The 26,945-nt window shown below is 53.1% G+C and overlaps 1 protein-coding gene across 1 annotated transcript; it reads left to right on the top strand.

Moving 5' to 3' along the window:
- The first annotated feature begins 13 nt into the window (after positions 1-13).
- Positions 14-25,994, top strand: LOC144612267 (RNA-binding protein MEX3B-like). The gene is made up of 2 exons (XM_078431826.1): positions 14-502; positions 18,409-25,994. Exons 1-2 carry the CDS (start codon positions 28-30, stop codon positions 19,581-19,583), a joined length of 1,650 nt encoding a protein of 549 aa, XP_078287952.1. The 5' UTR covers positions 14-27; the 3' UTR covers positions 19,584-25,994.
- The last annotated feature ends 951 nt before the right edge of the window (positions 25,995-26,945 follow it).

The raw sequence follows: 26,945 nt of genomic DNA, 5'->3' as shown, positions 1-26,945 counted from the left end.
CCTCCCAGGTGGCGGGCGGGCTGAGCCATGCCTAGCTCTGAGCTGCTGATGGAGAGGAACGGCAATGGGAGCGTGGAGCTTGGGCTGAGCGGTGGTGGTGGCAGTAGCAGTGGAGGCGGGCTGGAGCTCGACGTGGACATGGAGATGGAGATGGGCCTGGGCATGGGGCGGATGCTGGAGGAGGAGCAGCGGGCGCTGCAGATCGCCCTGGACCAGCTGTCCATGCTGGGGCTGGGCGAGGAGCAGGAGGGCGGCGAGCTGCTGGAGGACGAGGAGGACGACCAGGAGAACGTCAACAACAACAACAACAGCAGCAGCAACGGAGGAGGGGGAGGAGGAGGAGGGGGCGGAGGAGGAGGAGGAGGAGGGGGCCAGCACCACCGCGACTCCTACCTCGCCGCTCTGTACGAGGGCGGCGAGGCCAAGAAGAAGAGCAGCAACACCACCGAGTGCGTGCCCGTGCCCAGCTCCGAGCACGTGGCCGAGATCGTGGGCAGGCAAGGTGAGCACTGGGGTCAGCGGTCAGAGACTGGGTGCCAAAGGGGGGTCAGGGGTCAGAGACTGGGTGCCAAGAGGGGTCAGAGACTGGGTGCCATGGGGGTCAGGGGTCAGAGACGGTGCCATGGGGGTCAGGGGTCAGAGACTGGGTGCCAAGGGGTCAGGGGTCAGAGACTGCGGTCAGGGGTCAGAGGCCGTGTGCCAGGGGGGTCAGGGGTTAGAGACGGTGCCAAGAGGGGTCAGAGATTAGAGACTGGGTGCCAAGAGGGGTCAGGGGTCAGAGACTGGGTGCCAAGGGGGGTCGGGGGTCAGAGACTTGGGTCAGGAATCAGAGGCCTGGTGCCAAGGAGGGTCAGGGGTCAGAGACTGGGTGCCAAGGGGTCAGAGGCCGGATACCAAGGCAGGTCAGGGGTCAGAGACTGGGTGCATTGGTTCAAGAAGGAACTGCAGACGCTGGTTTACATCGAAGGTAGACACAAAATGCTGGAGTAACTCAGCGGGTCAAGCAGCATCTCTGGAGAGAAGGAATGGGTGACGTTTGGGGCCTCGACCTTCTCGCCAGAGATGCTACCTGACCTGCTGAGTTACTCCAGCATTTTGTGTCTGACCGGGTTCAAGAGTCAGAGGTTGTGTGCTGCGGGTGTTTGGCGCTTAGGTAATGGGTGCCAATTGACCATTGCTGGGTGCCAGGGAGCTGGAGATTGATTGGGTGCCCGCGGTTGCTGTCAGGGACTGGGTGCCATGGGTCTTGGGAGCCCGGAGTCTGGGTGCCGATTGACCATTGTTGGGTGCCAGGGGTCAGCAGCCTGAGATAGGGTGCCCACGATTACTCAGGGGTTAGAGACTGGGTGCCTGGGGGGTCAGGGGTCAGAGCCAGGGTGCCTGTGGGGTCAGGGGTGAGACACTGGGTGCCCATGGGGTCAGGGGTCAGAGATGGGTGGTCGGGTCAGAGACTGGGTGCCCGCGGGGGGGGTCAGGGGTCAGAGACTGGGTGCCCAGGGGAAGTCAGGGGTCAGAGACTGAGTGCCACAGGTTTGTTGCCCAGATATTGGGTGTCACAGGTTTGGGTGCCCAGAGTCTGGGTGCCAATTGACCGTTGTCAGGTGCCAGGGGTCGTCAGGAGGCTGAGACTGGGTGCCAGAGATTGGGCACCACAGGTTAGGTGCTCAGGATGGGTGCCATGGACTGGGTGCCCACTGCCGGGTGAGGGGAGGGGGTTCGGAGCCAGTGACTGAGTGCACATCACACGCGTGCTGGAGACTGGGTGCCCAGGATGGGGGGGCGGAAATTGGGAGCCAGGGACAGATGACCATTGCTGAGTGCCACTCGATGGGTACCAGAGTCTGGTTTCCACAGACAGTTGACCATTGCTGGATGCCAGGGATTGGGTGCCCATTACCGGGTGCCAGGGATTTGTTGTGTACCCAGGTGCCCAGTAGTGCGTGTCAGGGACTAGGTGCCAGGAGCTGGGTAGTAGGAACCAGGGACTAGATGCCCTGGGTCTGTGCCCATGCTGGGTGCCTGGGTGGTGTCAGAGAGGGAATGGGTGCCAGTGAGGGAACGGCTGCCCACACTGAATGCTGGAGGCTGGGTGCCATAGTGGGACTGTGTGCCTATACTTGGTGCTAGTGACTGGGTGCCATGGAGGGGCAGTACCAGTGCAGGGACTGGATGCTGTGCCCATCACCCCACAGGCAAGGTGCGGTGCTGCCGTGGTCACCTTGACCCCCCCACCACCTGGCCAGTCCCCTAGCTCTGGGCTGCCCGCTCTTGGGCACTGCCCTGTGTCGCCCACTGGGCTGTTGGGTGCCACCCGCGATGGAGACCTGGCATTGACTCCACTGGCACTCCAGTGGCCCTGGCGCTGATTAAGAACAAAATATCCCGGTGCTTCGTGGATGCACTTTGGAGCAATCTGCCCCCGTCAGTGCCCAGTCTAGGGGCTTGGTCGGAGGTGGCAGCGTTGCCCAGTGTTTCTAAGGGGTGTTGTGTCTGTAAATCGGGCATGTGTGTCGGGCTGGCACAGCTATAGTCTTGCCCGCTGGCTGAAGTCTCTGTGTGACAAGAGTCCAGCCTGTATAATTGTTACGTGCGCCGTAGATCGGAACAATGACATACTTACTTTCAGAGTAGGTCTGCAAGCACAGCACTCATGAGAAACACACAAAAATCCTCAAAAATCAGGGCGGCATCGTGGCACAGCAGGTAGAGTTTGAGTTCAGTTTATTGTCACGTGCACTGAGGTACGGTGAAAAGCTTTTGTTGTGTGCTAACCAGTCAGCGGAAAGGCTATACATGATGCTAGTCGATCCGTCCACACTGTGCAGATACAGGAGAAAGGGAATAATGTGACCCGGGTTCAATCCTGACTACGGGTGCTGCCTGTATGGAGTTTGCACGTTCTCCCCGTGACCTATGTGGGTTTTCTCCTGGTACTCAGGTTTCCTCCCACATCTCAAAGACGTAAAAGTTTGTAGGTGAATTGGCTTCAGTAAAAATTGTAAATTGTCCCTAGTGTGTGTAGGATAGTGCTAGTGTACGGGGTGATCGCTGGTCGCCACGGAGTCGGTGGGCTGAAGTGCTTGTTTCCGCGCTGTATCTCTAAAGTCTAAATGAAAAAATATATTAATACAAGAAAGCCCTGTCCCTAGTGTGACCGAGATAGTTTGTAGCTGGAAGGAACTGCAGATGCTGGTTTAAACCAAAGATGGACGTACAAAGCTGGAGTAACTCAGCGGGACAGGCAGCATGTGTAGGGAAAAAACTACAGATGCTGGATAAAATCGAAGGTAGACACAAAATGCTGGAGTAACTCAGCGGGTCAGGCAGCACAATGGGGACAATTTACATTTATACCAAGTCAATTAATCTGCTCGGGAGGCAACCTGAGAAAACCCACGTGGTCCCAGGGAGAACGTAGAGACAGCACCCGTAATCGGGATTGAACCCGGGTCTCTGGCGCTGTGAGGCAGCAACTCTACCGCTGTGCCACCGTGCCGCCCCTAGCATTAAAACTTCACGTTAAGTCCTGGTAAGATGGGCAGAGTCAGGATCGGATGGCGTTTCAGCAACTCTACCGCTGTGCCGCCCTGACTCCAGCACTTTGTGACTTTTTAAAATGTTGTAAAACCAGCGACTGCAGTTCCTTGCGTGTACGTCTGAGGATATAAAAGCTGGGTGTGTCGGTGTCTTGGTGCATCAGTAAGTGTGAGAGATGGCCGGCTGAGATTTAGTGCGAGTTCAGGTGGCAAAGTTTTGGAAGAGCTCTGAGTTTCTATCAAGAGGAAGGGGAGGGGAGGAGGGATGGACTGGTTTTGGGCTTTTAACAAAGGGGGAGGGTTTGGCTGGATGTACATGCTCCGTGATGGTGTGGAGCTGGTGCTGATTGCGTTTAGCTGTATTATTTTGTTGGAAGGAACTGCAGACAGACACAAAAAGCTGGAGTAACTCAGTGGGTCAGACAACATCTCTGGAGAGAAGGAATGGGCGATGTTTCGGGTCGAGACCTTTCTTCAGACTTAGAGTCGGGGGAAAAGGAAACGAGAGATATAGACGGTGATGTGGAGATATAGAACAAATGAATGAAAGATATGTAAAACATATTAGGATGATAAAGGAAAGAGGTCATTGTACAGACAATGAAACTGAACAAGAGGACTTTGAAACTGGTACGACTTGGGTGGGTGAGGGATGGAGAGAGGGGGATGCAAGGGTTACTTGAAGTTAGAGAAAGTGCAGGTGCTGGTTTATACCAAAAGTAGATGCAAAATGCTGGAGTAACACAGCGTGACCCCAGAATTTTGTGTCAGAGATGCTGCCTGAGTTACTCCAGCCTTTTGTGTCTGTTTAGCTTTGTTATTGTCGCATGTACCGAGGTGCAGAGAGAGGCTTTGTTCTGCATGCTGTCCGAACAGATCAGATGTACCGTACATAGATGCAATCAGGTCCAACTCAAGTACAATGGGTAGAGCAAAGGGGAAGATACAGAGTGCAGAACAGAGTGGAGGCAGCACAGTGGCGCAGCGGTAGAGTTGCTGCCTCACAGCCCCAGAGATCCGGGTTCAATCCTGATCATGGGTGCTATCTCTACGGAGTTTGTACATTCTCTCTGACCTGCGTGGGTTTTCTCTGGGAGCTCCAGTTTCCTCTCGCACTCTAAAGATGTGCAGGTTTGTTCGGCTAATTGGCTTGGTAAAATTGTAAATTGTCCCAAGTGTGTGTTGGATAGTGCTTGTGTGCGGGGATCGCTGGTCGGCACAGACTCGGTGGGCCGAAGGGCCTGTTTCCGCTCTCAACTAAACTAAAAGGTCTCGGCATTGTAGCGCACCAGTTACATAGACAAAGTCCAATGTCCGCAATGGGGTAGAGGTGAATCGGACAGCACCTGAGCTTGTGGAACGATCATTCAGAAGTCTGATAACAGGTGGGAAGAAGCTGTTCCTGGGTCTGGTGGATCCCAATCCAGAGGGTGGTGGGTGCCTGGAACGTGATGGTGGAGGCAGGTATAGTTGCCAGGTTTAAACGCATTTGGACAGATAGTTATGGAAAAATGTAGGGAGATATGGACCTAACGTGGGCAACAGGGGTTAGTGCATGGGCATCATGGTCAGCATGGATGAGATGGACCGAATGGTCTGTTTCTGTGCTGCACGGCTCTGTGGTTGTGCAGTCCCACATGTCTTTGGAATCACGTTGTCCTATATCTTTTAAGGATGTGTTTGCTTGGTTGTGTGGGAAGGAACTGCAGATGCTGGTTTAAACCGAAGATGGACACAGAGAGCTGGAGTAACTCCGCGGGACAGGCAGCATCTCTGGAGAGAAGGAATGGGTGACGTTTCAGGTCGAGGCCTTTCTTCAGACGCCTCTGAAGAAGGGTCTCTACCTGAAACGTCACCCATTCCTTCTCTCCAAAGATGCTGCCTGTCCCGCTGAGTTACTCCAGCTCTCTGTGTCCATCTTTGGTTGCTTGGTGGTGCAGCACAGCGGTAGAGTTGCTGCCTCACAGCACCAGAGACCCGGGCTTGGTCTGGATTGCGGGCGCTGTCGGTACGGAGTTTGTATGTTCTCCCCGTGACCTGTAGGTTTTCTCCAGGTGCTTCGGTTTCCTCCCACACTCCAAAGATGTACAGGTTTGTAGGTTAATTGGCTTCGGCAAAGATTGTAAATTGTCCCTAGTGTGTGTAGGATAGTGTTAATGTGCGGGGATCGTTGGTCGGAGCGGACTCGGCGGGCCGAAGGGCCTGTTTCCGCGCTGTATCTCTAAAGTCTAAACGTCCTGGTAGGTTCCTCTCTATGAGACAGGAGGGTGTCAGATAGCCCAACACCGGGAACTTTGGATAGTGCCGATACTCATCATTACCTGGTGGCAAGCATTTACCACAGTCACAACAATGACTGGTTTCCATCCTGTGGAGTTTGCACGTTCTCCCTGTGACCGCGTGGGTTTCCTCCAGGTACTCTGGTTTTTCCCCCACGTCCAAAAGACGTGAAAATTTGTGCGTTAATTGGCCTCTGTAAATTGCCCCCCTTTAGTGTGCAGGGAGTGGATGAGAAAGTGGGACTCCATCTGCCTACTTGCCCCTCACAGTCCGATACCCACTGGTACACCAGAACTATCTGCTGTGATCTCTCCCTTCCACTCTTGGTCACTAGGTTAGTTTAGTTTAGAGATACAGCATGGAAACAGGCCCTTCGGCCCACCGGGTCTGCACCGACCAGCGATCCCCACATAGTAACGCTCTCCTACACACACACTAGGGACAATTTTCACATTTACCAAGCCAATTTACCTACATACCTGTACGTCTTTGGAGTGTGCAGAGTTCCAAAGACCCATGAGAGGAATAGATTGGGCAGACACACAAATTCTTTAGCCCAGAGTAGGAGAATCGAGAACCAGAGGACACAGGTTTAAGGTGGACGGAGGCGAGGGGGGGGGGGGGGGTGGTAGTAAAAGATTTAATAGGAACCTGAGGTGTAACCTTTTCACACAAAGGGTCGTGGTCTATGGAATGAACTGCTGGACGAGGTAGTCAAGGCAGGGACTATCAACAACGTTAATGAGTAGGAAAGAACTGCAGATGCTGGTTTAAATCGAAGGTAGGCACAAAATGCTGGAGTAACTCAGTGGGTCAGGCAGCATCCCTGGAGAGAAGGAATGAACGGGTGACGTTTCGGGGTCGAGACTTGACCCATTCCTTCTCTCCAGAGATGCTGCCTGACCCGCTGAGTTACTCCAGCATTTTGTGTCTACCTTCGATCACAAAGTTTAAGAGGCATTTGGACAGGTGCATGGATCGGACAGGTTTAGAGGGATATGGGCCAAACGCAGGCAGGTGGGACTCGTGTAGATGGGACATGTTGGTCAGTGTGGGCATGATGGGCTGAAGGGCCTGTTTCCACACTGTTTCACTCTATGACATTGAGTGATACAGTGCAAAACCAGGCCCTTCAGCCCAACCTGCCAACACTGACCAACATGTCCCAACTACACCGCCCTACATGGTCATGGTGGCGCAGTGGTAGAGTTGTTGCCTTACAGCGAATGCAGCGCCGGAGACCCGGGTTCCATCCCGACTACGGGCGCTTGCTGCACGGAATTTGCACGATCTCCCCGTGACCTGCGTGGGTTTTCTCCGAGATCTGCGGTTTCCTCCCACATCTCCAAAGACGTGCAGGTTTGTCGGTTCGTTGGCTTGGCAAATGCAGGGCGAAAGGACCTGTTTCCACGCTGTATCTCTGAACTAAACTAAAACAAAGTCCCATTTTGGCCGGTTTTGGTCACACTGCTGCAGGAAAGATGTGTCAAGCTGAAGAGAGTGCAGAGAAGATTTACGAGGATGTTGCCAGGTCTCGAGGGGCCTGAACTACAGGGAGAGGTTAGGCAGGCTAGGACTTTATACCATGGAGCGCAGGAGCAAGAGTGGTGATTATACAATGTTTATAAAAACATGAGCGGGATAGATAGGGTGAATGTAGTCTTTCTTTCTCGGGATAGGTGAATTAAGAGCCGTCTCGACCCAAAACATCTTCTATCCAGAGGTGCTGGCTGTTCGATTGAGTTACTCCAGCATTTTGTGTTTATCCTTAATTAATAGGTTTAACGTGCATTTAAACAGTGGTGGGCAGGGACCAGAGAGGGTTGTGTTTAATTGTCAAAGGTGCCGATAATTAGTTTAGTTTAGAAATGCAGTGCGGACGCACAGACACACAGACACATGCACACTCACAGACGCACGCTCTCAGACAGACACGCGCATACTCACGAACACACGCACACTCACAGACACACGCACACAGACAGACACGCTTACAGAGACAGACACACGCACACAGACAAACACGCGCACACAGACACGCGCACACAGACAGACACTCACAGACACGCACACTCACAGACACGCACACTCACAGACAGACAGACACGTGCACACAGACAGACACACGCACACTCACAGGCACACTCACACACGCACACTCGCAGACAGACATGCGCACACAGACAGACACACGCACACTCACAGACACGCACACTCACAGACACGCACACTCACAGACACACGCACACTCACAGACACGCACACTCACAGACACGCGCACACAGAAACACGCACGCAAAGACAGACACACACACAGACAGACACGCACACAAACAGACACGCGCACAAACAGACACGCGCACAGACAGACACACACACACAGACAGACACACGCACACAGACAGACACACGCACACAGACAGACACACGCACACAGACAGACACACGCACACAGACAGACACACACACACAGACAGACACACGCACACAGACAGACACGCGCACACAGACAGACACACGCACACAGACAGACACACGCACACAGACACACGCGCACACAGACAGACACACGCACACAGACAGACACACGCACACAGACAGACACACACACACAGACAGACACACGCACACGGACAGACACACGCACACTCACAGACAGACACACGCACACAGACAGACACACGCACACAGACAGACACACGCACACAGACAGACACACGCACACAGACAGACACACGCACACAGACAGACACACACACACAGACAGACACACACACACAGACAGACACACGCACACAGACAGACACACGCACACAGACAGACACACACACACAGACAGACACACGCACACAGACAGACACACGCACACAGACAGACACACACACACAGACAGACACACGCACACAGACAGACACGCGCACAAACAGACACGCGCACAGACAGACACACGCACACAGACAGACACACACACACAGACAGACACACGCACACAGACAGACACACGCACACAGACAGACACACACACACAGACAGACACACGCACACAGACAGACACACGCACACAGACAGACACACACACACAGACAGACACACGCACACGGACAGACACACGCACACTCACAGACAGACACACGCACACAGACAGACACACGCACACAGACAGACACACACACACAGACAGACACACGCACACAGACAGACACACCCACACAGACAGACACACGCACACAGACAGACACACACACACAGACAGACACGCGCACACGGACAGACACACGCACACAGACAGACACACACACACAGACAGACACGCGCACACGGACAGACACGCGCACACAGACAGACAGACACACGCACACAGACACGCACACAGACAGACAGACCCGTGCAGACGGACAGACACCCACACAAACAGACGCGCGCACAGACAGACACGCACACAAGCAGACACGCGCACACAGACAGACACACGCACACTCACAGACAGACACGCGCACACAGACACACGCGCACAGAGCCAGACACACACGCACAAACAAACGCGCGCACAGACAGACACGCGCACACAGACAGACACACACACACAGACAGACACGCGCACACGGACAGACACACGCACACAGACAGACACACACACACAGACAGACACGCGCACACGGACAGACACGCGCACACAGACAGACACGCGCACACGGACAGACACACGCACACTCACAGACAGACACACGCACACAGACACACGCGCACAGAGCCAGACACACATGCACAAACAGAAACGCGCGCACAGACAGACACACGCAGACCGACAGACACGCGCACACAGACAGACAGACGCACACAGACAGACACGCGCACACAGACAGACAGACACGTGCAGACAGACACGCACACAGACAGACAGACCCGTGCAGACGGACAGACACCCACACAAACAGACGCGCGCACAGACAGACACGCACACAAGCAGACACGCGCACACAGACAGACACACGCACACTCACAGACAGACACGCGCACACAGACACACGCGCACAGAGCCAGACACACACGCACAAACAAACGCGCGCACAGACAGACACGCGCACACAGACAGACAGACACGCGCACACAGACAGACAGACACGTGCACACAGACACGCGCACACAGACACACGCGCACAGAGCCAGACACACACGCACAAACAAACGCGCGCACAGACAGACACGCGCACACAGACAGACACGCGCACACAGACAGACAGACACGTGCACACAGACAGACAGACGCACACAAACAGACGCGCGCACAGACAGACACGTGTACACAGACATACGCGCGCACAGACAGACGCGCACACAGACAGGCACACTCACAGACATGTGCACGCACACAGACGCAGGCTCACGGACGCGCTCACACTCACAGACAGACACACGCATGCTCTCAGACAGACATGCGCACACTCAGACAGGCGCACACTCAAAGACAGGCACACACGCGCAGCCTCACAGACAGACACGCTCAGACACACTCACAAACAGGCACACTCACAGACACGCGCAGGCACACCCTCACAGACAGACGCGCACACACTAACACGGACGCGCACACACTAACAGACAGACGCGCACACACTAACAGACGGACGCGCACACACTAACAGGCAGACGCGCACACACTAACAGACGGACGCGCACACACTAACAGGCAGACGCGCACACACTAACAGACAGACGCGCACACACTAACAGGCAGACGCATACTCAGACAAGCGCGCACTCAGACACCCACGTACATACAGATAGACACACACACATACAGGCAGACACATATAGATAGACACTCGCAGACAGACAGGCGCGCACACTCACATACACGCGCACAATCAGACGCACGCACACAGACAAGCGCGCACTCACAGACGGACACGCACTGACAGACACGCAGACGCACGCACACTCACATACACGCGCATAATCAGACAAGCGCACACTCAGACAGGCACTGACAGACACGCACACTCGCATACGCACGCACACTCACAGACATGCGCACACTCACAGACATGCGCACACTCACACACGCACAGTCACAGACGCATGCACACTCACAGACACGCGCACACTCAGACAGATACTCACAGACACGCGCACACTCAGAAACGCGCGCACACTGACACAGGCATGCTCACAGACAGACACTCAAATGCACACTCGTAGACAGACACACGCACACTCACAGATGCACGCACACTCACAGACACACTCACACAGACGCACACTCACAGACCAGCGCACGCTCACACTGACATACAGACACGCACACACTCACAGACGCACGCTCGCACGCTCACAGACAGGCGCACACTGACAGACAGACACACACACGCACACTCACAGACACGCACACTCACCGACCAGCGCATGCTCACAGACGCGCACACTGACATACAGACATGCACACACTCACAGACGCACGCGCGCACGCTCACAGACAGGCGCACACTGACAGACAGACACTCACACACACGCACACACTCACAGACGCACACGCACACTCACAGACACGCGCACGCTCACCGACAGACACAGACACGCGCACACTCACAGACACACGCACACTCACAGACACGCACACACTCAGACGCGCACACTCACAGACACGCACACTCACAGACGCACGCACACACTCACGGACACGTGCACACTCAGACAGACACTCACAGACATGCGCACACTTACAGACACGCGCACACTCAGACAGACACGCGCACACTCACACAGACTCACAGACAAGCGCACACTCACAGACGCGCGCAGTCAGACGCGCGCACACTCACAGACAGACACTCCCACGCACGCTCACAGACACGCGCACATTCACACAGACAAGCGCACACACACAGACAAGCGCACACTCACAGACAGACACTCACAGAAAGGCATACACTCACGACACGCACACTCAGACACGCGCACACTCACAGACCCACGCACACTCGCAGACAGACACGCACTGACAGACGCGCGCACACTCACTGACACGCACACTCACAGACAGACAAGCGCACACTCACAGACACGCACACTCACAGACAGACACGCGCACACTCACAGACAGACACGCGCACACTCACAGATACCCGCACATACAGGTAGACACAGACAGACATAATGCGCGGTCTCACAGACACGCGCACACTCACAGACAGACACGCACGCTTACAGACAGACCCAAGCACACAGACAGACACACACTCACAGAGACACAGACAAGCACACGCACTCACAGACACCCACATACACCCACACAGACAGACGTGCACAGACTCACGCCCACAAAGACAGGTGCACACAGACGCATACACTCACACACACACACACAGGCACGTACTCACAGGCAGACACTCGCACGCACACTCACAAACACGTGCACACTCACAGACAGACACTCACAGGCACACACACACACTCACAGACAGATACGCACTGACACACACTCATGCACACTCACAGACAGGCGCACACACAGACACAGTCACAGTCAGACAGGCACAGATGCGCGCACACTCACAGATACAAGCAAATAAAGATAGACAGATACACGCACACACAGACAGACACACGCACACTCGCAGAGACGTGCACACTCACAGATACACGCACATACAGATAGACAGAAGCACACACACAACGCACACACAGACACAGCGCGCTCACGGATACACAACGAGCACACACACAACGCGCACACACACATGACGTGCACACGCACAACTCGCACACAGACTCAACGCATACACAATGCACACACACAGACCCAACGCACACACGGACCCAACGCATACACAATGCACACACACAGACCCAACGCACACACGGACTCAACGCATACACAATGCACACACACAGACCCAACGCACACACGGACCCAACGCATACACAATGCACACACACAGACCCAACGCACACACGGACCCAACGCATACACAATGCACACACACAGACCCAACGCACACACGGACCCAACGCGCACACAATGCACACACACAGACCCAACGCATACACAATGCACACACACAGACCCAACGCACACACGGACCCAACGCGCACACAATGCACACACACAGACCCAACGCACACACGGACTCAACACAAACACAGACCCAACATGCACACACGCAAACCCAATGCACACACACAGACTCAACGCACATACACAGACACAATGCACACACACACACACACATGCAAACGCGCACACACAGACACACTCACAGCGCATACACACACACACAACTTACAGACACAACGCACTCACACACACACTGCGCACACACAATGCGCACACGCACAACACACACACAACGCGCGCACACAGACACAACACGCACACACACACAGATCCAATCCACACACACACAACGCACGCACACACACAGACACAACGCACACACACACAGTCACAACGCGTGCACAGTCATAACGTGTGCAACGGGCGATCGATGATAGGTGCGGGCTCGATGGGCCGAAGGGCCTGTTTCTGCACTGTGTCTAAACTATTCAGATAATGTATAATAAGCAAAAATACACTAAATCGATAATCAGAATACCAGGTTACCATTACAGTCCAAAACCGAAGTCCGTAGTCTAACCAAAGGTACTTTGGGGCAAGTTTTTTTACACAGAGGATGGTGAGTGCCTGGAACGTGCTGCCAGATGTGGTGTTGGGTGGATGATGGGACTGAAGGCTGATAAATCCCCTGATGGTCTGCATCCCAGGGTACTTAAGGAGGTGGCTCTTGAAATCGTGGAAGCATTGGTGATCATTTTCCAATATTCCATAGATTCAGGATCAGTTCCCGTGGATTGGAGGGTAGCTAATGTTATCCAACTTTTTTTAAAAAGGAGGGAGAGAGAAAACAGGGGATTATAGACCAGGTAGTCTGACATCAGTGGTGGGGAAGATGCTGGAGTCAATTATAAAAGAAAAAATTGCGGAGCATTTGGATAGCAGTAACAGGATCGTTCCGAGTTAGCATGGATTTACGAAGGGGAAATCATGCTTGACTAATCTTCTGGAATTCTTTGAGGATGTAACCTGAGGAAAGACGTTCTTGCCTTAGAGGGAGTACAGAGAAGGTTCACCAGATTGATCCCTGGGATGGCGGGACTTACATATGAGGAAAGACTAGATAGACTGGGCTTGTACTCGCTGGAATTTAGAAGACTGAGGGGAGATCTTATAGAACATATAAAATTCTTAAGGGGTTGAAGAGGCTAGATGCGGGAAGATTGTTCCCGATGTTGGGGGAGTCCAGAACCAGGGGTCACAGCTTAAGGATAAGGGGGAAGTCTTTTAGGACCGAGATGAGAAAACATTTCTTCACACAGAGAGTGGTGAGTCTGTGGAATTCTCTGCCACAGAAGGTAGTTGAGGCCAGTTCATTGGCTATATTTAAGAGGGAGTTAGATGTGGCCCTTTTTGCTAAAGGGATCAGGGGGTATGGAGAGAAGGCAGGTACAGGCTACTGAGCTGAATGATCAGCCATGATCATATTGAATGGCGGTGCAGGCTCGAAGGGCCGAATGGCCTACTCCTGCACCTATTTTCTATGTTTCTATGAAAATTGACGGGAGAGCCGGTGGATGTGGTGTACCTGGACTTTCAGAAAGCCTTTGATAAGGTCCCACATAGGAGATTAGTGGGCAAGATTAGAGCACATGGTATTGGGGGTAGGTTGCTGACATGGATAGAAAATTGGTTGGCAGACTGGAAACAAAGAGTAGGGATTAACGGGTCCCTTTCAGAATGGCAGGCAGTGACTAGTGGGGTACCGCAAGGCTCAGTGCTGGGATCACAGCTATTTACAATATACATTAATGACTTAGATGAAGGGATTAAAAGTACCATTAGCAAATTTGCATATGACACAAAGCTGGGTGGTAGTGTGAACTGTGAGGAAGATGCTATGAGGTTGCAGGGTGACTTGGACAGGCTGTGTGAGTGGGCGGATGCATGGCAGATGCAGTTTAATGTGGATAAGTGTGAGGTTATCCGCTTTGGTGGTAAGAATAGGAAGGCAGATTATTATCTGAAAGGTGTCAGGTTAGGAAAAGGGGACGTACAACGTGACCTGGGTGTCCTAGTGCATCAGTCACTGAAAGTAAGCATGTAGGTACAGCAGGCAGTGAAGAAAGCTGATGGAATGTTGGCCTTCATAACAAGAGGAGTTGAGTATAGGAGCAAAGAGGTCCTTCTGCAGTTGTACAGGGCACTAGTGAGACCACACCTGGAGTACTGTGTGCAGTTTTGGTCTCCAAATTTGAGGAAGGATATTCTTGCTATTGAGGGCGTGCAGCGTAGGTTTACTAGGTTAATTCCCAGAATGGCGGGACTGTCATATGTTGAAAGACTGGAGCGACTGGGCTTGTATACACTGGAATTTAGAAGGATGAGAGGGGATCTTATCGAAACGTAAGATTATTAAGGGATTGGACACGTTAGAGGCAGGAAACATGTTCCCGATGTTGGGGGAGACCAGAACCAGGGGCCACAGTTTAAGAATAAGGGGCAGGCCATTTAGAACGTAGATGAGGAAAACCTTTTCCACCCAGAGTTGTGAATCAGAGAGAGGGAATGCTGGGGCTACTTGAAGTGAGAGAAATCAATATTCACACCACTGGGGTGTAAGCTGCCCAAGCTAAATATGAGATGCTGTCCCTCCAATTTGCGTTTAGCCTCACTCTGACAATGGAGGAGGCCCAGGACAGAAAGGTCAGTGTGGGAATGGGAAGGAGAATTAAAGTGTTTAGCAACCGGGAGATCAGGTAGGTCCAGGCGGGCTGAGCGAAGGTGTTGAGGGAAACTATCACCCAGTCTATGTTTGGTCTCGCCAATGTATGCATCTTGAACAACGGGTACAGTAGATGAGGTTGGGAGGGGGTTCATTGTGGCTGCCTGACTCTTAGACCCAGTGCCCTGACCTACGAAGGCAAGCATGTCCTGTGCTTTCTTCACAACTCTTTATGTTTTACCAGAGTCGTCATTTTCAGGGAGTTACGGACTTGACCTCAAGATCCATCTGTGCATCAAGCTGTGCACATAGGCTTGTATTCACTGGAGTTTAGAAGGATGAGACATATACAATTATAAAAGGACTGGGCAAACTAGATGCAGGAAAAATGTTCCCAAACTTGGACGAGTCCAGAAACAGGGGCCACAGTATTAGAATAGAGGGGTAGGCCATTTAAAACTGAGGTGAGAAGGAACTTTTTCACCCAGAGAGTTGTGAATTTGTGGAATTCTCTGCGACTGAGGGCAGTGGAGGCCAAATCACTGGATGGATTTAAGAGAGAGTTAGATAGAGCTCTAGGGGCTAGTGGAATCAAGGGATATGGGGAGAAAGCAGGAATCGGGTACTGATTTTGGATGTGTAAGAAGGAACTGCAGATGCTGGTTTAATCCGAAGAAAGACACAAAGTGCTGGAGTAACTCAGCGGGACAGGCAGCATCTCTGGAGACAATAGACAATAGGTGCAGGAGGAGGCCATTCGGCCCTTCGAGCCAGCACCGCCATTCAATGTGATCATGGCTGATCATTCTCAATCAGTACCTCGTTCCTGCCTTCTCCCCATACCCCCTGACTCCGCTACCCTTAAGAGCTCTATCTAGCTCTCTCTTGAATGCATTCAGAGAATTGGCCTCCACTGCTTTCTGAGGCAGAGAATTCCACAGATTCACAACTCTCTGACTGAAAAAGTTTTTCCTCATCTCAGTTCTAAATGGCCTACCCCTTATTCTTAAACTGTGGCCCCTTGTTCTGGACTCCCCCAACATTGGGAACATGTTTCCTGCCTCTAACGTGTCCAACCCCTTAATAATCTTATACGTTTCGATAAGATCTCCTCTCATCCTTCTAAATTCCAGTGTATACAAGCCTAGTCGCTCCAGTCTTTCAACATATGACAGTCCCGCCATTCCGGGAATTAACCTAGTAAACCTACGCTGCACGAGAGAAGGCATGGATGACGTTTGGGGTTGAGACCCTTCTTCATGATCATATTGAATGGCGGTGCTGGCTGGAAGGGCTGAATGGCCTACTCCTGCACCTATTTTCTATGTTTCTATACGTATTCTTTGACTGGTTTCCTTGGTGTCTGTAACACGAGCAAGCTTGGTGTCATCTTCAAACTTACTTTAGTTTAGAGACACAGCATGGAAACAGGCCCTTTGGTTCACCGAGTCCACGCCGACCAGCAGTCCCCAATACTCGTACAATCCTACGCAAGGGGGACTTTTTTACAATTTTGACTGAAGCCAATGAACCTGCAAACCTGCACGTCTTTGGAGTTTGGGAGAAAACCCACGCGGTCACGGGGAGAACGTGCAAACTCCGTACGGACAGCACCTGTAGTCAGGATGGAACCCGGGTGCCTGGCGCTGTGTGGTAGCATCTCCACCGTGCCGCCTTTACAAAACCATGTACATGTATGTCTAGTGCGTGCCTGCGCATCTGCATGTATGTCTAGTGCGTGCCTGCGCATCTGCATGCAAACAACGAAAGACCCAGCTGGGATCCCTACGAAACTCCACTGGTCACAGAGCTCCATCCAGAATATTGTCCTTTCTATCCATAACCACAACCCCCTTTCTATCCATGAGACAGCGATCCAATGTGATCTCGGCGATTTGTACCGGTGTCAGGGGTTATGGGGAGAAGGCAGGAGAATGGGGTTAGGAGGGGGAGAAAGATCAGCCGTGATTGGATGGAGGAGTGGACTCGATGGGCTGAATGGCCTCATTCTGTTCCTATCACTTATGATCTTAGCCTTCTGGATGGCTTTTGCACAGGTGATCTGTGACAGGTGGTCGATGTGGGTGGGCGATGGATGTTGCCTAAATGGATTTTAGTCAAGAATTTGATCAGGTCCCTCGTGGTATACTGATCCAGAAGGCTCAGGACACGTTGGATTGGGCCCTGTGCTCCACTATGTCCCTGCAGTCAATAACCACCTGCTTTGGCTGGCTGACATCCAGGGAGAGGTTACGGTGCAAACTAACTGTTGGAAGGGTTGGTGGGCAGATGATGTGTTAGGTTGGGTTCTAACCTTGTCCCGTCTCTCTCTCTCCATCTTTCTCTCTCCCTCTCTCTCTCCACCCCCCCTTTCTACATCCCCCTCTCCCCCCACCTCTCTCCACCCCACTTCTCACCCCCATTTCTCTCCCTCTCAAAATCCGTCTCTCTCTATCCCCCTCCCGTCTCTCTCACTATCCCCCTCCCTCTCTCTCTCTATTTCTGTACCGTCTCTCTCTCTCTCTCCCCCTCCCCGTCTCTCTCCCCCTCCTCCATCTCTCTCTCTCTCTCTCTCTCTCTCTCTCTCTCCCCCCCCCCCCGGGTCTCTCTCTCTCCCCCTCCTGTCTCTCTCTCTCTCTCCTGCCTCTCTCTTTCTCCTCCTCTCTCTCTCTCCCCCTCCTGCCTCTCTCTCTCCCTCTCTCTCTCTCTCTCCCATCTCCTCTCTCCCATCTCTCTCTCTCTCTCTCTCTCTCTCCCTCTCTGTCTCTCTCTCTCCCCCTCCTCCATCTCTCCCTCTCCATTCTCTCTCCCCGCAGGCTGCAAGATCAAAGCGCTGCGGGCGAAGACCAACACGTACATCAAGACTCCGGTGCGCGGCGAGGAGCCGGTCTTTGTGGTGACGGGGCGGAGGGAGGACGTGGCCATGGCGCGGCGCGAGATCATCTCGGCTGCCGAGCACTTCTCGCTGATCAGGGCGTCACGCAACAAGGACGGGGCGTCTAACGGTACGGTGCCGGTGCCACCCAACCTGCCGGGCCAGACCACCATCCAGGTGCGGGTGCCCTACCGGGTGGTGGGCCTGGTGGTGGGGCCGAAGGGAGCCACCATCAAGCGCATCCAGCAGCAGACCCACACGTACATCGTCACGCCCAGCCGGGACAAGGAGCCCGTCTTCGAGGTGACGGGGATGCCGGCCAACGTGGACCGGGCCCGGGAGGAGATCGAGGCGCACATCGCCATGCGGACGGGCGGCGTGGTGGAGCTGGCGGAGGAGAACGACTTCCACTGCAACGGGCTGGACTCCGGCCTGGGCTCGGGCCGCCCGCACAAGGCCTGGAGCAAGCCGGGCCTGGGAGCAGGCCGCAAGCCTGTGGCCGGTTACCGCGGCAACGGGGCGGCGGGCCCGGACTACTACTACGGCGGCGGCGCCAAGATGGCGGACCACCATCACCACCATCACCACCACCACGCCTCCTACAGCAACGGCGTGGTGTTCGGGGAGCCCTATGCTGCCGCCTTTGGTGGGGCCGAGGGGCTGGAGCCGCAGGCAGGGCCGCTGTGGACTCACCCGGATCTGGTGGGGCCGGCGGTGGGCTCCATGCCCTCCCCGGCCCAGCGGCGAGGGAGCAGTAACTCCGGCGGCCTACCCCCCCTGCCCCACCTCTCGCCCACCCTGCCCGAGGCCGGGCCTGGAGGTGCCGCCCACGCCCTGGCACGCCGGGCCCACAGCGACCCGCTCCAGGCCAGGGTGGTGGTGGCGCCCGGGGCCGCATCTCCCTCGCCGGGCGGCAACAACAACGGCGGCGTTTCCCGGCACGCCAGCGGCCGGGAGTGCCAGGTCTGCTTCGAGAGCGAGGTGACGGCTGCACTAGTGCCCTGCGGCCACAACCTCTTCTGCATGGAATGCGCCAACCGCATCTGCCAAAGGAGCAACCCGCACTGCCCAGCCTGTCTCACCACCGTCACCCAAGCCATCCGAATATTCTCCTGATCCCCGCTCCACGCACTTACATCCTCCCCCTCTTTTGTGTTTCGTTTAGTTTTTTAATCCCCCTCCCTCCCCCCCCCCCCCCCCTTGCGCCCAATCGAGAGAAGGGATCAAAATGGAGGAGTCGATGGTGTGGATCAGCAACGGTCTTGCCTCTCTCTCCCTGTCCACTCCCTCCCTCCCTCCCTCGAGCCCTGCAGGTCTCGGCCCTTTTTTGGTGAACGTTGGGCGAGAGACTTTTTCAAGTTGGAAGCAAAAAGACTTGGTGGTACTGGGGAAGGTGGAAGACGGTTTTATTGATCGGCTTCGTTGAGCCTGGAGGGAGGTGATGTGATGATCGGATTTCGGACCAGGTTATGGAGATGGGTTGGGGGTGGGGGGTGGGGGGTGTCCTGGCATCATCTGGGATGGAAGAGGCCCCATTATCTTCTGGAATGGAGGAGGACCTTGCGTCATCTGGGATGGAGGAGGTCCCAGCATCACATGGTCCGTCAAGGTCCTTGTGTCACCTGGGAATGAGGAGGTCCCAGCATCACATGGTCCGTCAAGGGCCTTGTGTCACCTGGGAATGAGGAGGTCCCAGCATCACATGGTCCGTCAAGGTCCTTGTGTCACCTGGGATGGAGAAGGTCCTAATATCATCAGGGATGGTGGAGCTCCTAGCATCATCTGGGATGGAGAAGGTCCTAATATCATCAGGGATGGTGGAGCTCCTAGCATCATCTGGGATGGAGAAAGTCCTAATATCGTCTGGGACGGAGGTCTAAATATCAACTGAAACGGTGGAAGTCCCAGCGTCATCTGGGATGGAGGAGATCCCCTTGTTATCGTGGATGGAGGAGGTTCTAGCATCATCTTGGATGGACTAGGTCTAGCATCATCTGGGGTGGTGAAGGTCCCAGCATCTTCTGTGGCGGACGAGGTCTAGCATCATCTGGGATGGAGGAGATCCTAGCGTCTTCTGGGATGGACAAGATCCCAGCATCTTCTGTGACAGACGAGGTCTAGCATCATCTGGGATGGACAAGGTTCCAGCATCTTTTGTGACAGAGGAGGCCCTAGCATCATCTGGGATGGAGGAGATCCCAGCATCTTCTGGGATGAAGGAGGTCCCAGCATCATCTGGGATGGAGGAGGTCCCAGCATCTTCTGGGATGGACAAGTTCCTAGCAACATCTGGGATGGACAAGTTCCTAGCAACATCTGGGATGGATGAGGTCCCGTCATCTTTTTGGGGCGGAGGAGGTCCCAGCATCGTTTATCCTTTTGATGACGTTATCGTTTTGAGATTCCACGATCAGACCTTCGCGACGATGCGAGAGTCTTGGTCTAGGAGACCGCTACAGGGCCAACTGTACGGGGCAGGCAGCCATCAGTGGCCTCCGATGTGGGAAAGGCAGGAAGGAAACGAGAAGCCACGGCCAAGGCAACCTCACTTTCTGCTTGATCGGAGTGGACAAGCCGAACGCCGATCGGAACAAACGGTGGTGGACGTGTTCCATCCCTCGTGTGGCTGGACCAGGGGGGGCGCAGCGTGGCTACCAGAGAATATTCTTGAAATCCGCACCATTTCCTCCGGTTCTTTTTTTTGTATTCATTAATTACCGTCACCGATTATTTGGGGACAAAGTGTTGTGTCGTATTTAAGTCCAATTGATAAGAGTAACAAGTATGTTTCTAGATTCCTTTTATTGTGTGTTAAGCTGATGCTGCTGGGCCAAGAGTAGTCATTGTCAATCGCCTCTCTCCCTCCTTCCTTTCTCTCTTGTCTCTTTCTCTTCACTCCTTCTCTTTCACCCTCTCTCTCGCTCTCTTTTGCTTCCCTCTCTCGTTTATTTCTCCCTCTCTCTCGCTTTTGCTGCGTTTCTCTATTGCTCACTCATTCGTCTCCCTCTTTCACTCCCCATTGCTCTTTCCCACTCTCTTGCTAACTCTCACTTTTCCCTTTCTCCCTCCCTCACACTCTCCCACTCTTTCTCGCGCTTTTTTCCCACTCTTGCTTTTTCTCTTTCTCTCACTCGCTGTTTCTCTTTTTCTCCTTCTCTGTCATCTTGTTTTTGTGCTCTCTCTTGCTTCGTGTCTCTCTCACTTTCTCTCACTTTTTTTCTTAAGTTCTCACTCTCCCGCTTGCTTCTCTCTCTTTACCGTCTCATTTTTTCCCTGTCTCACTTTTTGTCTTTCTCCTCTCGCTCTGTCACTTTCCCCTCTCTCCCTCTTTCTTCCTCTCTCTCTCTCTCTCTCTCTATTTTTGCTTTCTCATTCTCCCAGTTCCCCACTGGCCAAGGCTGTTGGCACTGAGGCAACAAGTCATCAAGTGAGTTTCTTCCCGGTAGGACTGTCTGATACACTCGTATTAATAGCCCTTCAACTGGACGGCTTTGCCCACTCACAAGTTGTAGGAGTAGAATTAGGCCATTCGGTCCATCGAGTCTACTCCGCCATTCAATCATTGCTGATCTCTGCCTCCTAAACCCATTTTCCTACCTTCTCCCTATAACCCTTGACACCCGTTCTAATCAAGAATATGTCTATCTGTGTTAAAAATATCCACTGAGTTGGTCTCCACAGTCCTCTGTGACAATGAGTTCCACAGATTAACTACCCTCTGACTAAAGAAGTTCCTCCTCACCAGCAGGGAAATTAATCAATTTTGTCGAAGATTTGGATAAATGTTCGGCCCGTTCCCATACCGGCCCTTTCCAACAAACAATCCACTTGGTCCCGAAGCGCTTCCTGTTCTGTGTTGGCCACGGCGGATGGTGTAGTTGTCTGAGAATTGGCACAAGGGCTGGCAGGTCTCCGAGATAGGTCCCCACTTGTGTCCATGCCCTTTCAGCCCACGATTCCGGGGGGGGGGACACGGACTAGCCGTGTGCGGATAAATCCGAGAAGTGGTCTTAGCTTGACCTGGTGTGGCATGTGGTGATTTTACGAAACACTTCCCTTCAACCTTAACGTCTGGATTAAATGCCCTTGTGCCAATTCTCATGAGAGGAATAGATCGGGTAGACGCACAGGGTCTCTTACCCAGTGTAGGGCAATCGAGGACCAGAGGACATAGGTTCAAGGTGAAGGGGAAAAGATGTAATAGGAATCCGAGGGGTAACATTTTCACACAGAGGGTGGTGGGTGGATGGAGCAAGCTGCCGGAGGAGGTAGTTGAGGCTGGGACAATGCCATCGTTTAAGAAACAGTTGGACAGGACAGGTGAGGGCCTGGCAAGGTCCCACCGGAGGGGAGCGAGGTGAGGGACCCCAGGGGTGGGGGATGTCTGTCATTCAAGGCTGCTATTCAAATGCACAACCTCTCTGCCAATGCGGTGCTAACCCCACCTCTGACTGTCATAGAGTTTGTCATTCAGCGTGGAAACAGACCCTTTGGGGCAACGCCAGAGGTTATGGGGCGAAGGCAGGAAAATGGAGTTGAGGGGGAAGGATAGATCAGCCATGATTGAATGACGGCGTAGACCTGATGGGCCGAGTGGCTTAACTCTGCTCCTATGAATTTGCCCATCCTGACCAACGTGCTCCATCTACACCAGTCCCACCTCCCCTATATCCCCTGGCCTATATCCCTCTAAACCTGTCCAATCCATGTGCCATGTTTCTTAAACATTGCAATAGTCCTGCCCCAACTACTTCCTGTCAGCTCGTTCCATACATCCACCACCCTTTGTGTAAAAAATAAAGTTATCCCTTGAGTTCCTATTAATTCATTTCCCCCTCACTTTAAATCTTTGCCCTCTGGTTGTCCGGTCAAGAGACTCTGTGCATCTACCTGATCTATTCCTCTCATGATTTTATACACCTCTATAAGATCACCCCTCATGTGCTGTGAGGAATGGAGTCCCAGCCTACTCAACCTCTCCGCATAGCTCAGGCCTTCGAGTCCTGGCAACATCCTCATAAAACTTCTCGACACCCTTTAACAACATCTGGCAACATCCTCATAAATCTTCTCGACACCCTTTAACAACATCTTTATGCATTGTGAAGCCAGAGGAAGGAATATTAGTGGACACGAGGAACTGTAGATACTAGTTTACAAAACAAAACCCACAAAAGTGCTGGAGTAACTCAGCAGGTCAGGCAGCATCTCTGGAGAACATGGATAGGCGATGTTTCGGGTCAGGACCCTTCAGGCGTAGATGAAAGGGGGGGGGGAGAGGGAAGGGATAGGGGGCAGGAAAGGAAATGTTTGTAGTTTAGCATTACCTCTAATTAGAGAATTCACTGTTGGGTTGTAAGCTGCACAAGTGGGATAGGTACTGAAATTTGGCATTGGGAAATATCGACCCACAGGTCCATACACATCCTCGGTCTTCGAAACGTCCGAGGCCATCTTTCCAATGGTTGATTTGGGAGAAGGATGGGATTTCATAAGGTCAAAAGTGAGAGGAGCAGAATTAGGCCATTCAACCCATCCAGTCATTCAATCAAGGCTGGTCTATCTCTCCCTCCTAACCCCATTCTCCTGCCTTCTCCCCATAACCCCTGACACCTGTACTAATCAAGAATCTATCTATCTCTGCCTTAAAAATATCCACTGACTTGGTCTCCACAGCCATCTGAAGCAATGAATTCCACCCTCTGACTAATGAAGTTCCTCCTCATCTCCTTCCTAAAGGAACGTCCTTTAATTCTGAGGCTGTGGCCCCGGTCCTACACTCTCCTACTAGTGGAAACATCCTCTCCACATCCACTCTATCCAGGCCGTTCACTATGTGGATGATGCTGTTCCAGGATGCTGGGGTTGGATTGCTCCTTGGATGAAGGGGAGTGTCGCTACTGAGCGTGATCTGCCCCACAAAGGCTCTTCTTTCCTTTCATCACAGAATCTCGTAGTGGCCCCGGGCAACGGGTCTGAATCTGAACCAGGCTCTCATCGGTCTGACCATTGTACTCCTGAAAATGTGTATGTTCCCCCCCCCCATCAACTCCGAGACTGTTCTGCCTCCCCACCCCCCCTGAGACTGCCCCTCCACCACCTCCCCACGGCCACACCATTATCACCACCAGGCGTGCAAGCACACTTCTGTGAAGCACCTCGGGCCACGATACCTGTTAAAGGTGCTACACAGATGCACGCTCTTGCCTTCCCCTCCATTTATCACAGATGAAGCTCTTGGCCTTGCTGTCTTTCTCTCCCTCGTGCTCTGCCTTTGTCTGACTACTGCTCTCTCTGAGCCTGCATCACACTCTTTGTCTGAATGTCTTTTTCTCTTTGTCCTTTCTCTGACTGCTTCCCCCTCGTTCTGTTTCTCTCTGTTTGCATCTCTCTCTCTCTGCATTCCGTTTCTTTCTCTCTCTGCATCTTTCTTTGTCTACATCTCTCTCTCTCGTTCGCTTATCTGCACCCTTTATCTGCTTTCTCTCTCTTTCAGTGTGCAGCTCTATTTCTCTCTCTCCCCTCGTATCTCACTCTGCATGTCTATCTCTGTATCTAATTTCCTCTCCTCTGTCTGCATTCCTATCTCTCTCTCCCCCTCCCTCCACCTCCTTTCTCTCTCCCCTCATATCTCTCTTCCTCTCTATATCTCTCCCCCTCTCTCTCACTCTGTCCCACTTTCTCCCCATCACTTTCCCCCTTCCTCTATCACTCCCCCCATCTTCCTCTCTGCATCCCTATATCTCCCCCTCTCTCTACCCCCCCCCACCTTCCTCTGTCTGCATCTCTATCACTCTCTCCCCCTCTCTCACTCTCCCCCTCCTCCCTGTCTGCATCTTTATCACTCTCTCCCCCTCCACCCGCTTTCCATCTCTTCGTTTCTCAGCTTGTTTCTCCCCCTCCCTCTCTTGCATGGGAAGGAGGGAGGGGATCTTACCCACAAACTGCCCTTTTGTCCGATGCGTAGCTGCAATGTCGGCTGTATTCAACCTGGGGAGGCCCTTATTTTAAGACGACTGTTCATTAATGTATGTTTCCAATTATATTTTATATTCAGAAATGTAGGTCATTTTATATTCTTTCTAAACAAAGAGAAATTAAGGGGATCTGCTCAACACAATTTAACTGCTGACAGGAAAAAATTTATAACAAACCGGTAATTATGTTGACAGAAATTTTAGTTCTAGTTTAGTAAATATTTTAATACCATATGTTAAATGTATTTGTAGGTGAATTATTTCATTAAAATACTTTATGGAGCAAAGTTTAACCGAAAAACGCAAAAAAAGTATATTTTATTTTTTACCGACCAATGTCAAAAGTTCAAATACTGATATTTGCAAAAAAAAACAAAATTTTAAGAATTGAGAGGTTTATTTTTGTGACTGTTTAAAACGTTTTACGTACAAAATTGTGTGGTTCAGTTCTGTTTTTATTTTTGCTGTGACAATGTGACATTTTTTTCCTGTTTTCTCTGGGATGTTTACTCTTACATGCTTGGGTCGTTGTTTAAAACAAAAATGAGATGGGAGGGGTGGAGGGTTGGGGGGGAGAGATTTAAGTGTGTAAAAAAATACTGAGAGCTCTGTGCAAGTAAAGGCAGGCGAATTCCCTCAGCTCGCCCTCTATCCTTTGTTGCATCCTGTACATTTAATTGCTTATTTTCTCCTTTTAATGGAGAGGGTGGGTGGGGTGGGGAGCAGGTGCATTGCCCCGCTGGCTCTTTGGGGCTATGAACTTGTCCCATGGCTTGTTGTCCCAGTCGGGAATGGGAGCAGGAGCATTGGCCCGCAGATCCTTGGGGGTTGGGAAATTGTCGCACAGTGAGTAAGTTTTCCCAGTTAGGGCCGGGTGGAGCGGGCTTGATCGTAGCAGAGTTGGGGGGGGGGGGGGGGAGGGAGGGGAAGAGTTGCAAATGCAAGGGGGGCTTGTGGTTCAGGATATAGTAGAAGATACATGGAGGGGCTGGTATGCCGCCGTTCACCCGCGACCAGCGGCGTAACCCCCTCCCTCCTGCTCGCTGCCCCGCCGGAGCAGCGACTGGCGCCACCGCCGCCACTCGGCGGGACAGGGGGAAGCCGGGGGTGGGGCGTCGCACTCCTGCCGCGGGGGTGACCGGCGCTTTATCGCGCACTCTCAATTGATTGAATAGGGGGTGAGACGTCTGTCTGATAGGACTGGACCCCCTCTGGGAGAGTGTGTGCAACCGCCAGACACGATCCGTCTCAGATACACCCGTGTTTTAGACGAGTTTGAGGCGCATGTGATGCAACCATCCCCCCCTCGGGCACAGAGTGGTAGATGCCTCGCCGCCTGGTTACGTCACGGGGGGAGGGGAGGGGAGGGGAGGCCGGGCGGCGCCTGCGCACTGGCTGCCCGCCGCGTGCCGGGGTTGGCGCCAACGGTCGTCGCGCCGCCGCCCCCCCACACCCACTCACTCCCCTCACACCGACCCTCTCCTCACACCCACCCCCCCCT

Source organism: Rhinoraja longicauda, chromosome 44, assembly GCF_053455715.1.
Source record: "Rhinoraja longicauda isolate Sanriku21f chromosome 44, sRhiLon1.1, whole genome shotgun sequence".
NCBI lineage: Eukaryota > Metazoa > Chordata > Chondrichthyes > Rajiformes > Arhynchobatidae > Rhinoraja > Rhinoraja longicauda.
Note: the sequence above shows the minus strand (reverse complement) of the source record. Positions and strands in the feature narration are given on the sequence as shown.

What these genes read in the sequence shown, in the direction of transcription:
- LOC144612267 (XM_078431826.1), top strand. Translation starts at nt 28, where the DNA reads ATGCCTAGCTCTGAGCTGCTGATGGAGAGGAACGGCAATGGGAGCGTG. An exon ending in CGAGATCGTGGGCAGGCAAG is followed by an intron (nt 503 to 18,408) that starts GTGAGCACTGGG and finishes CTCTCCCCGCAG; the next exon opens with GCTGCAAGATCAAAGCGCTG.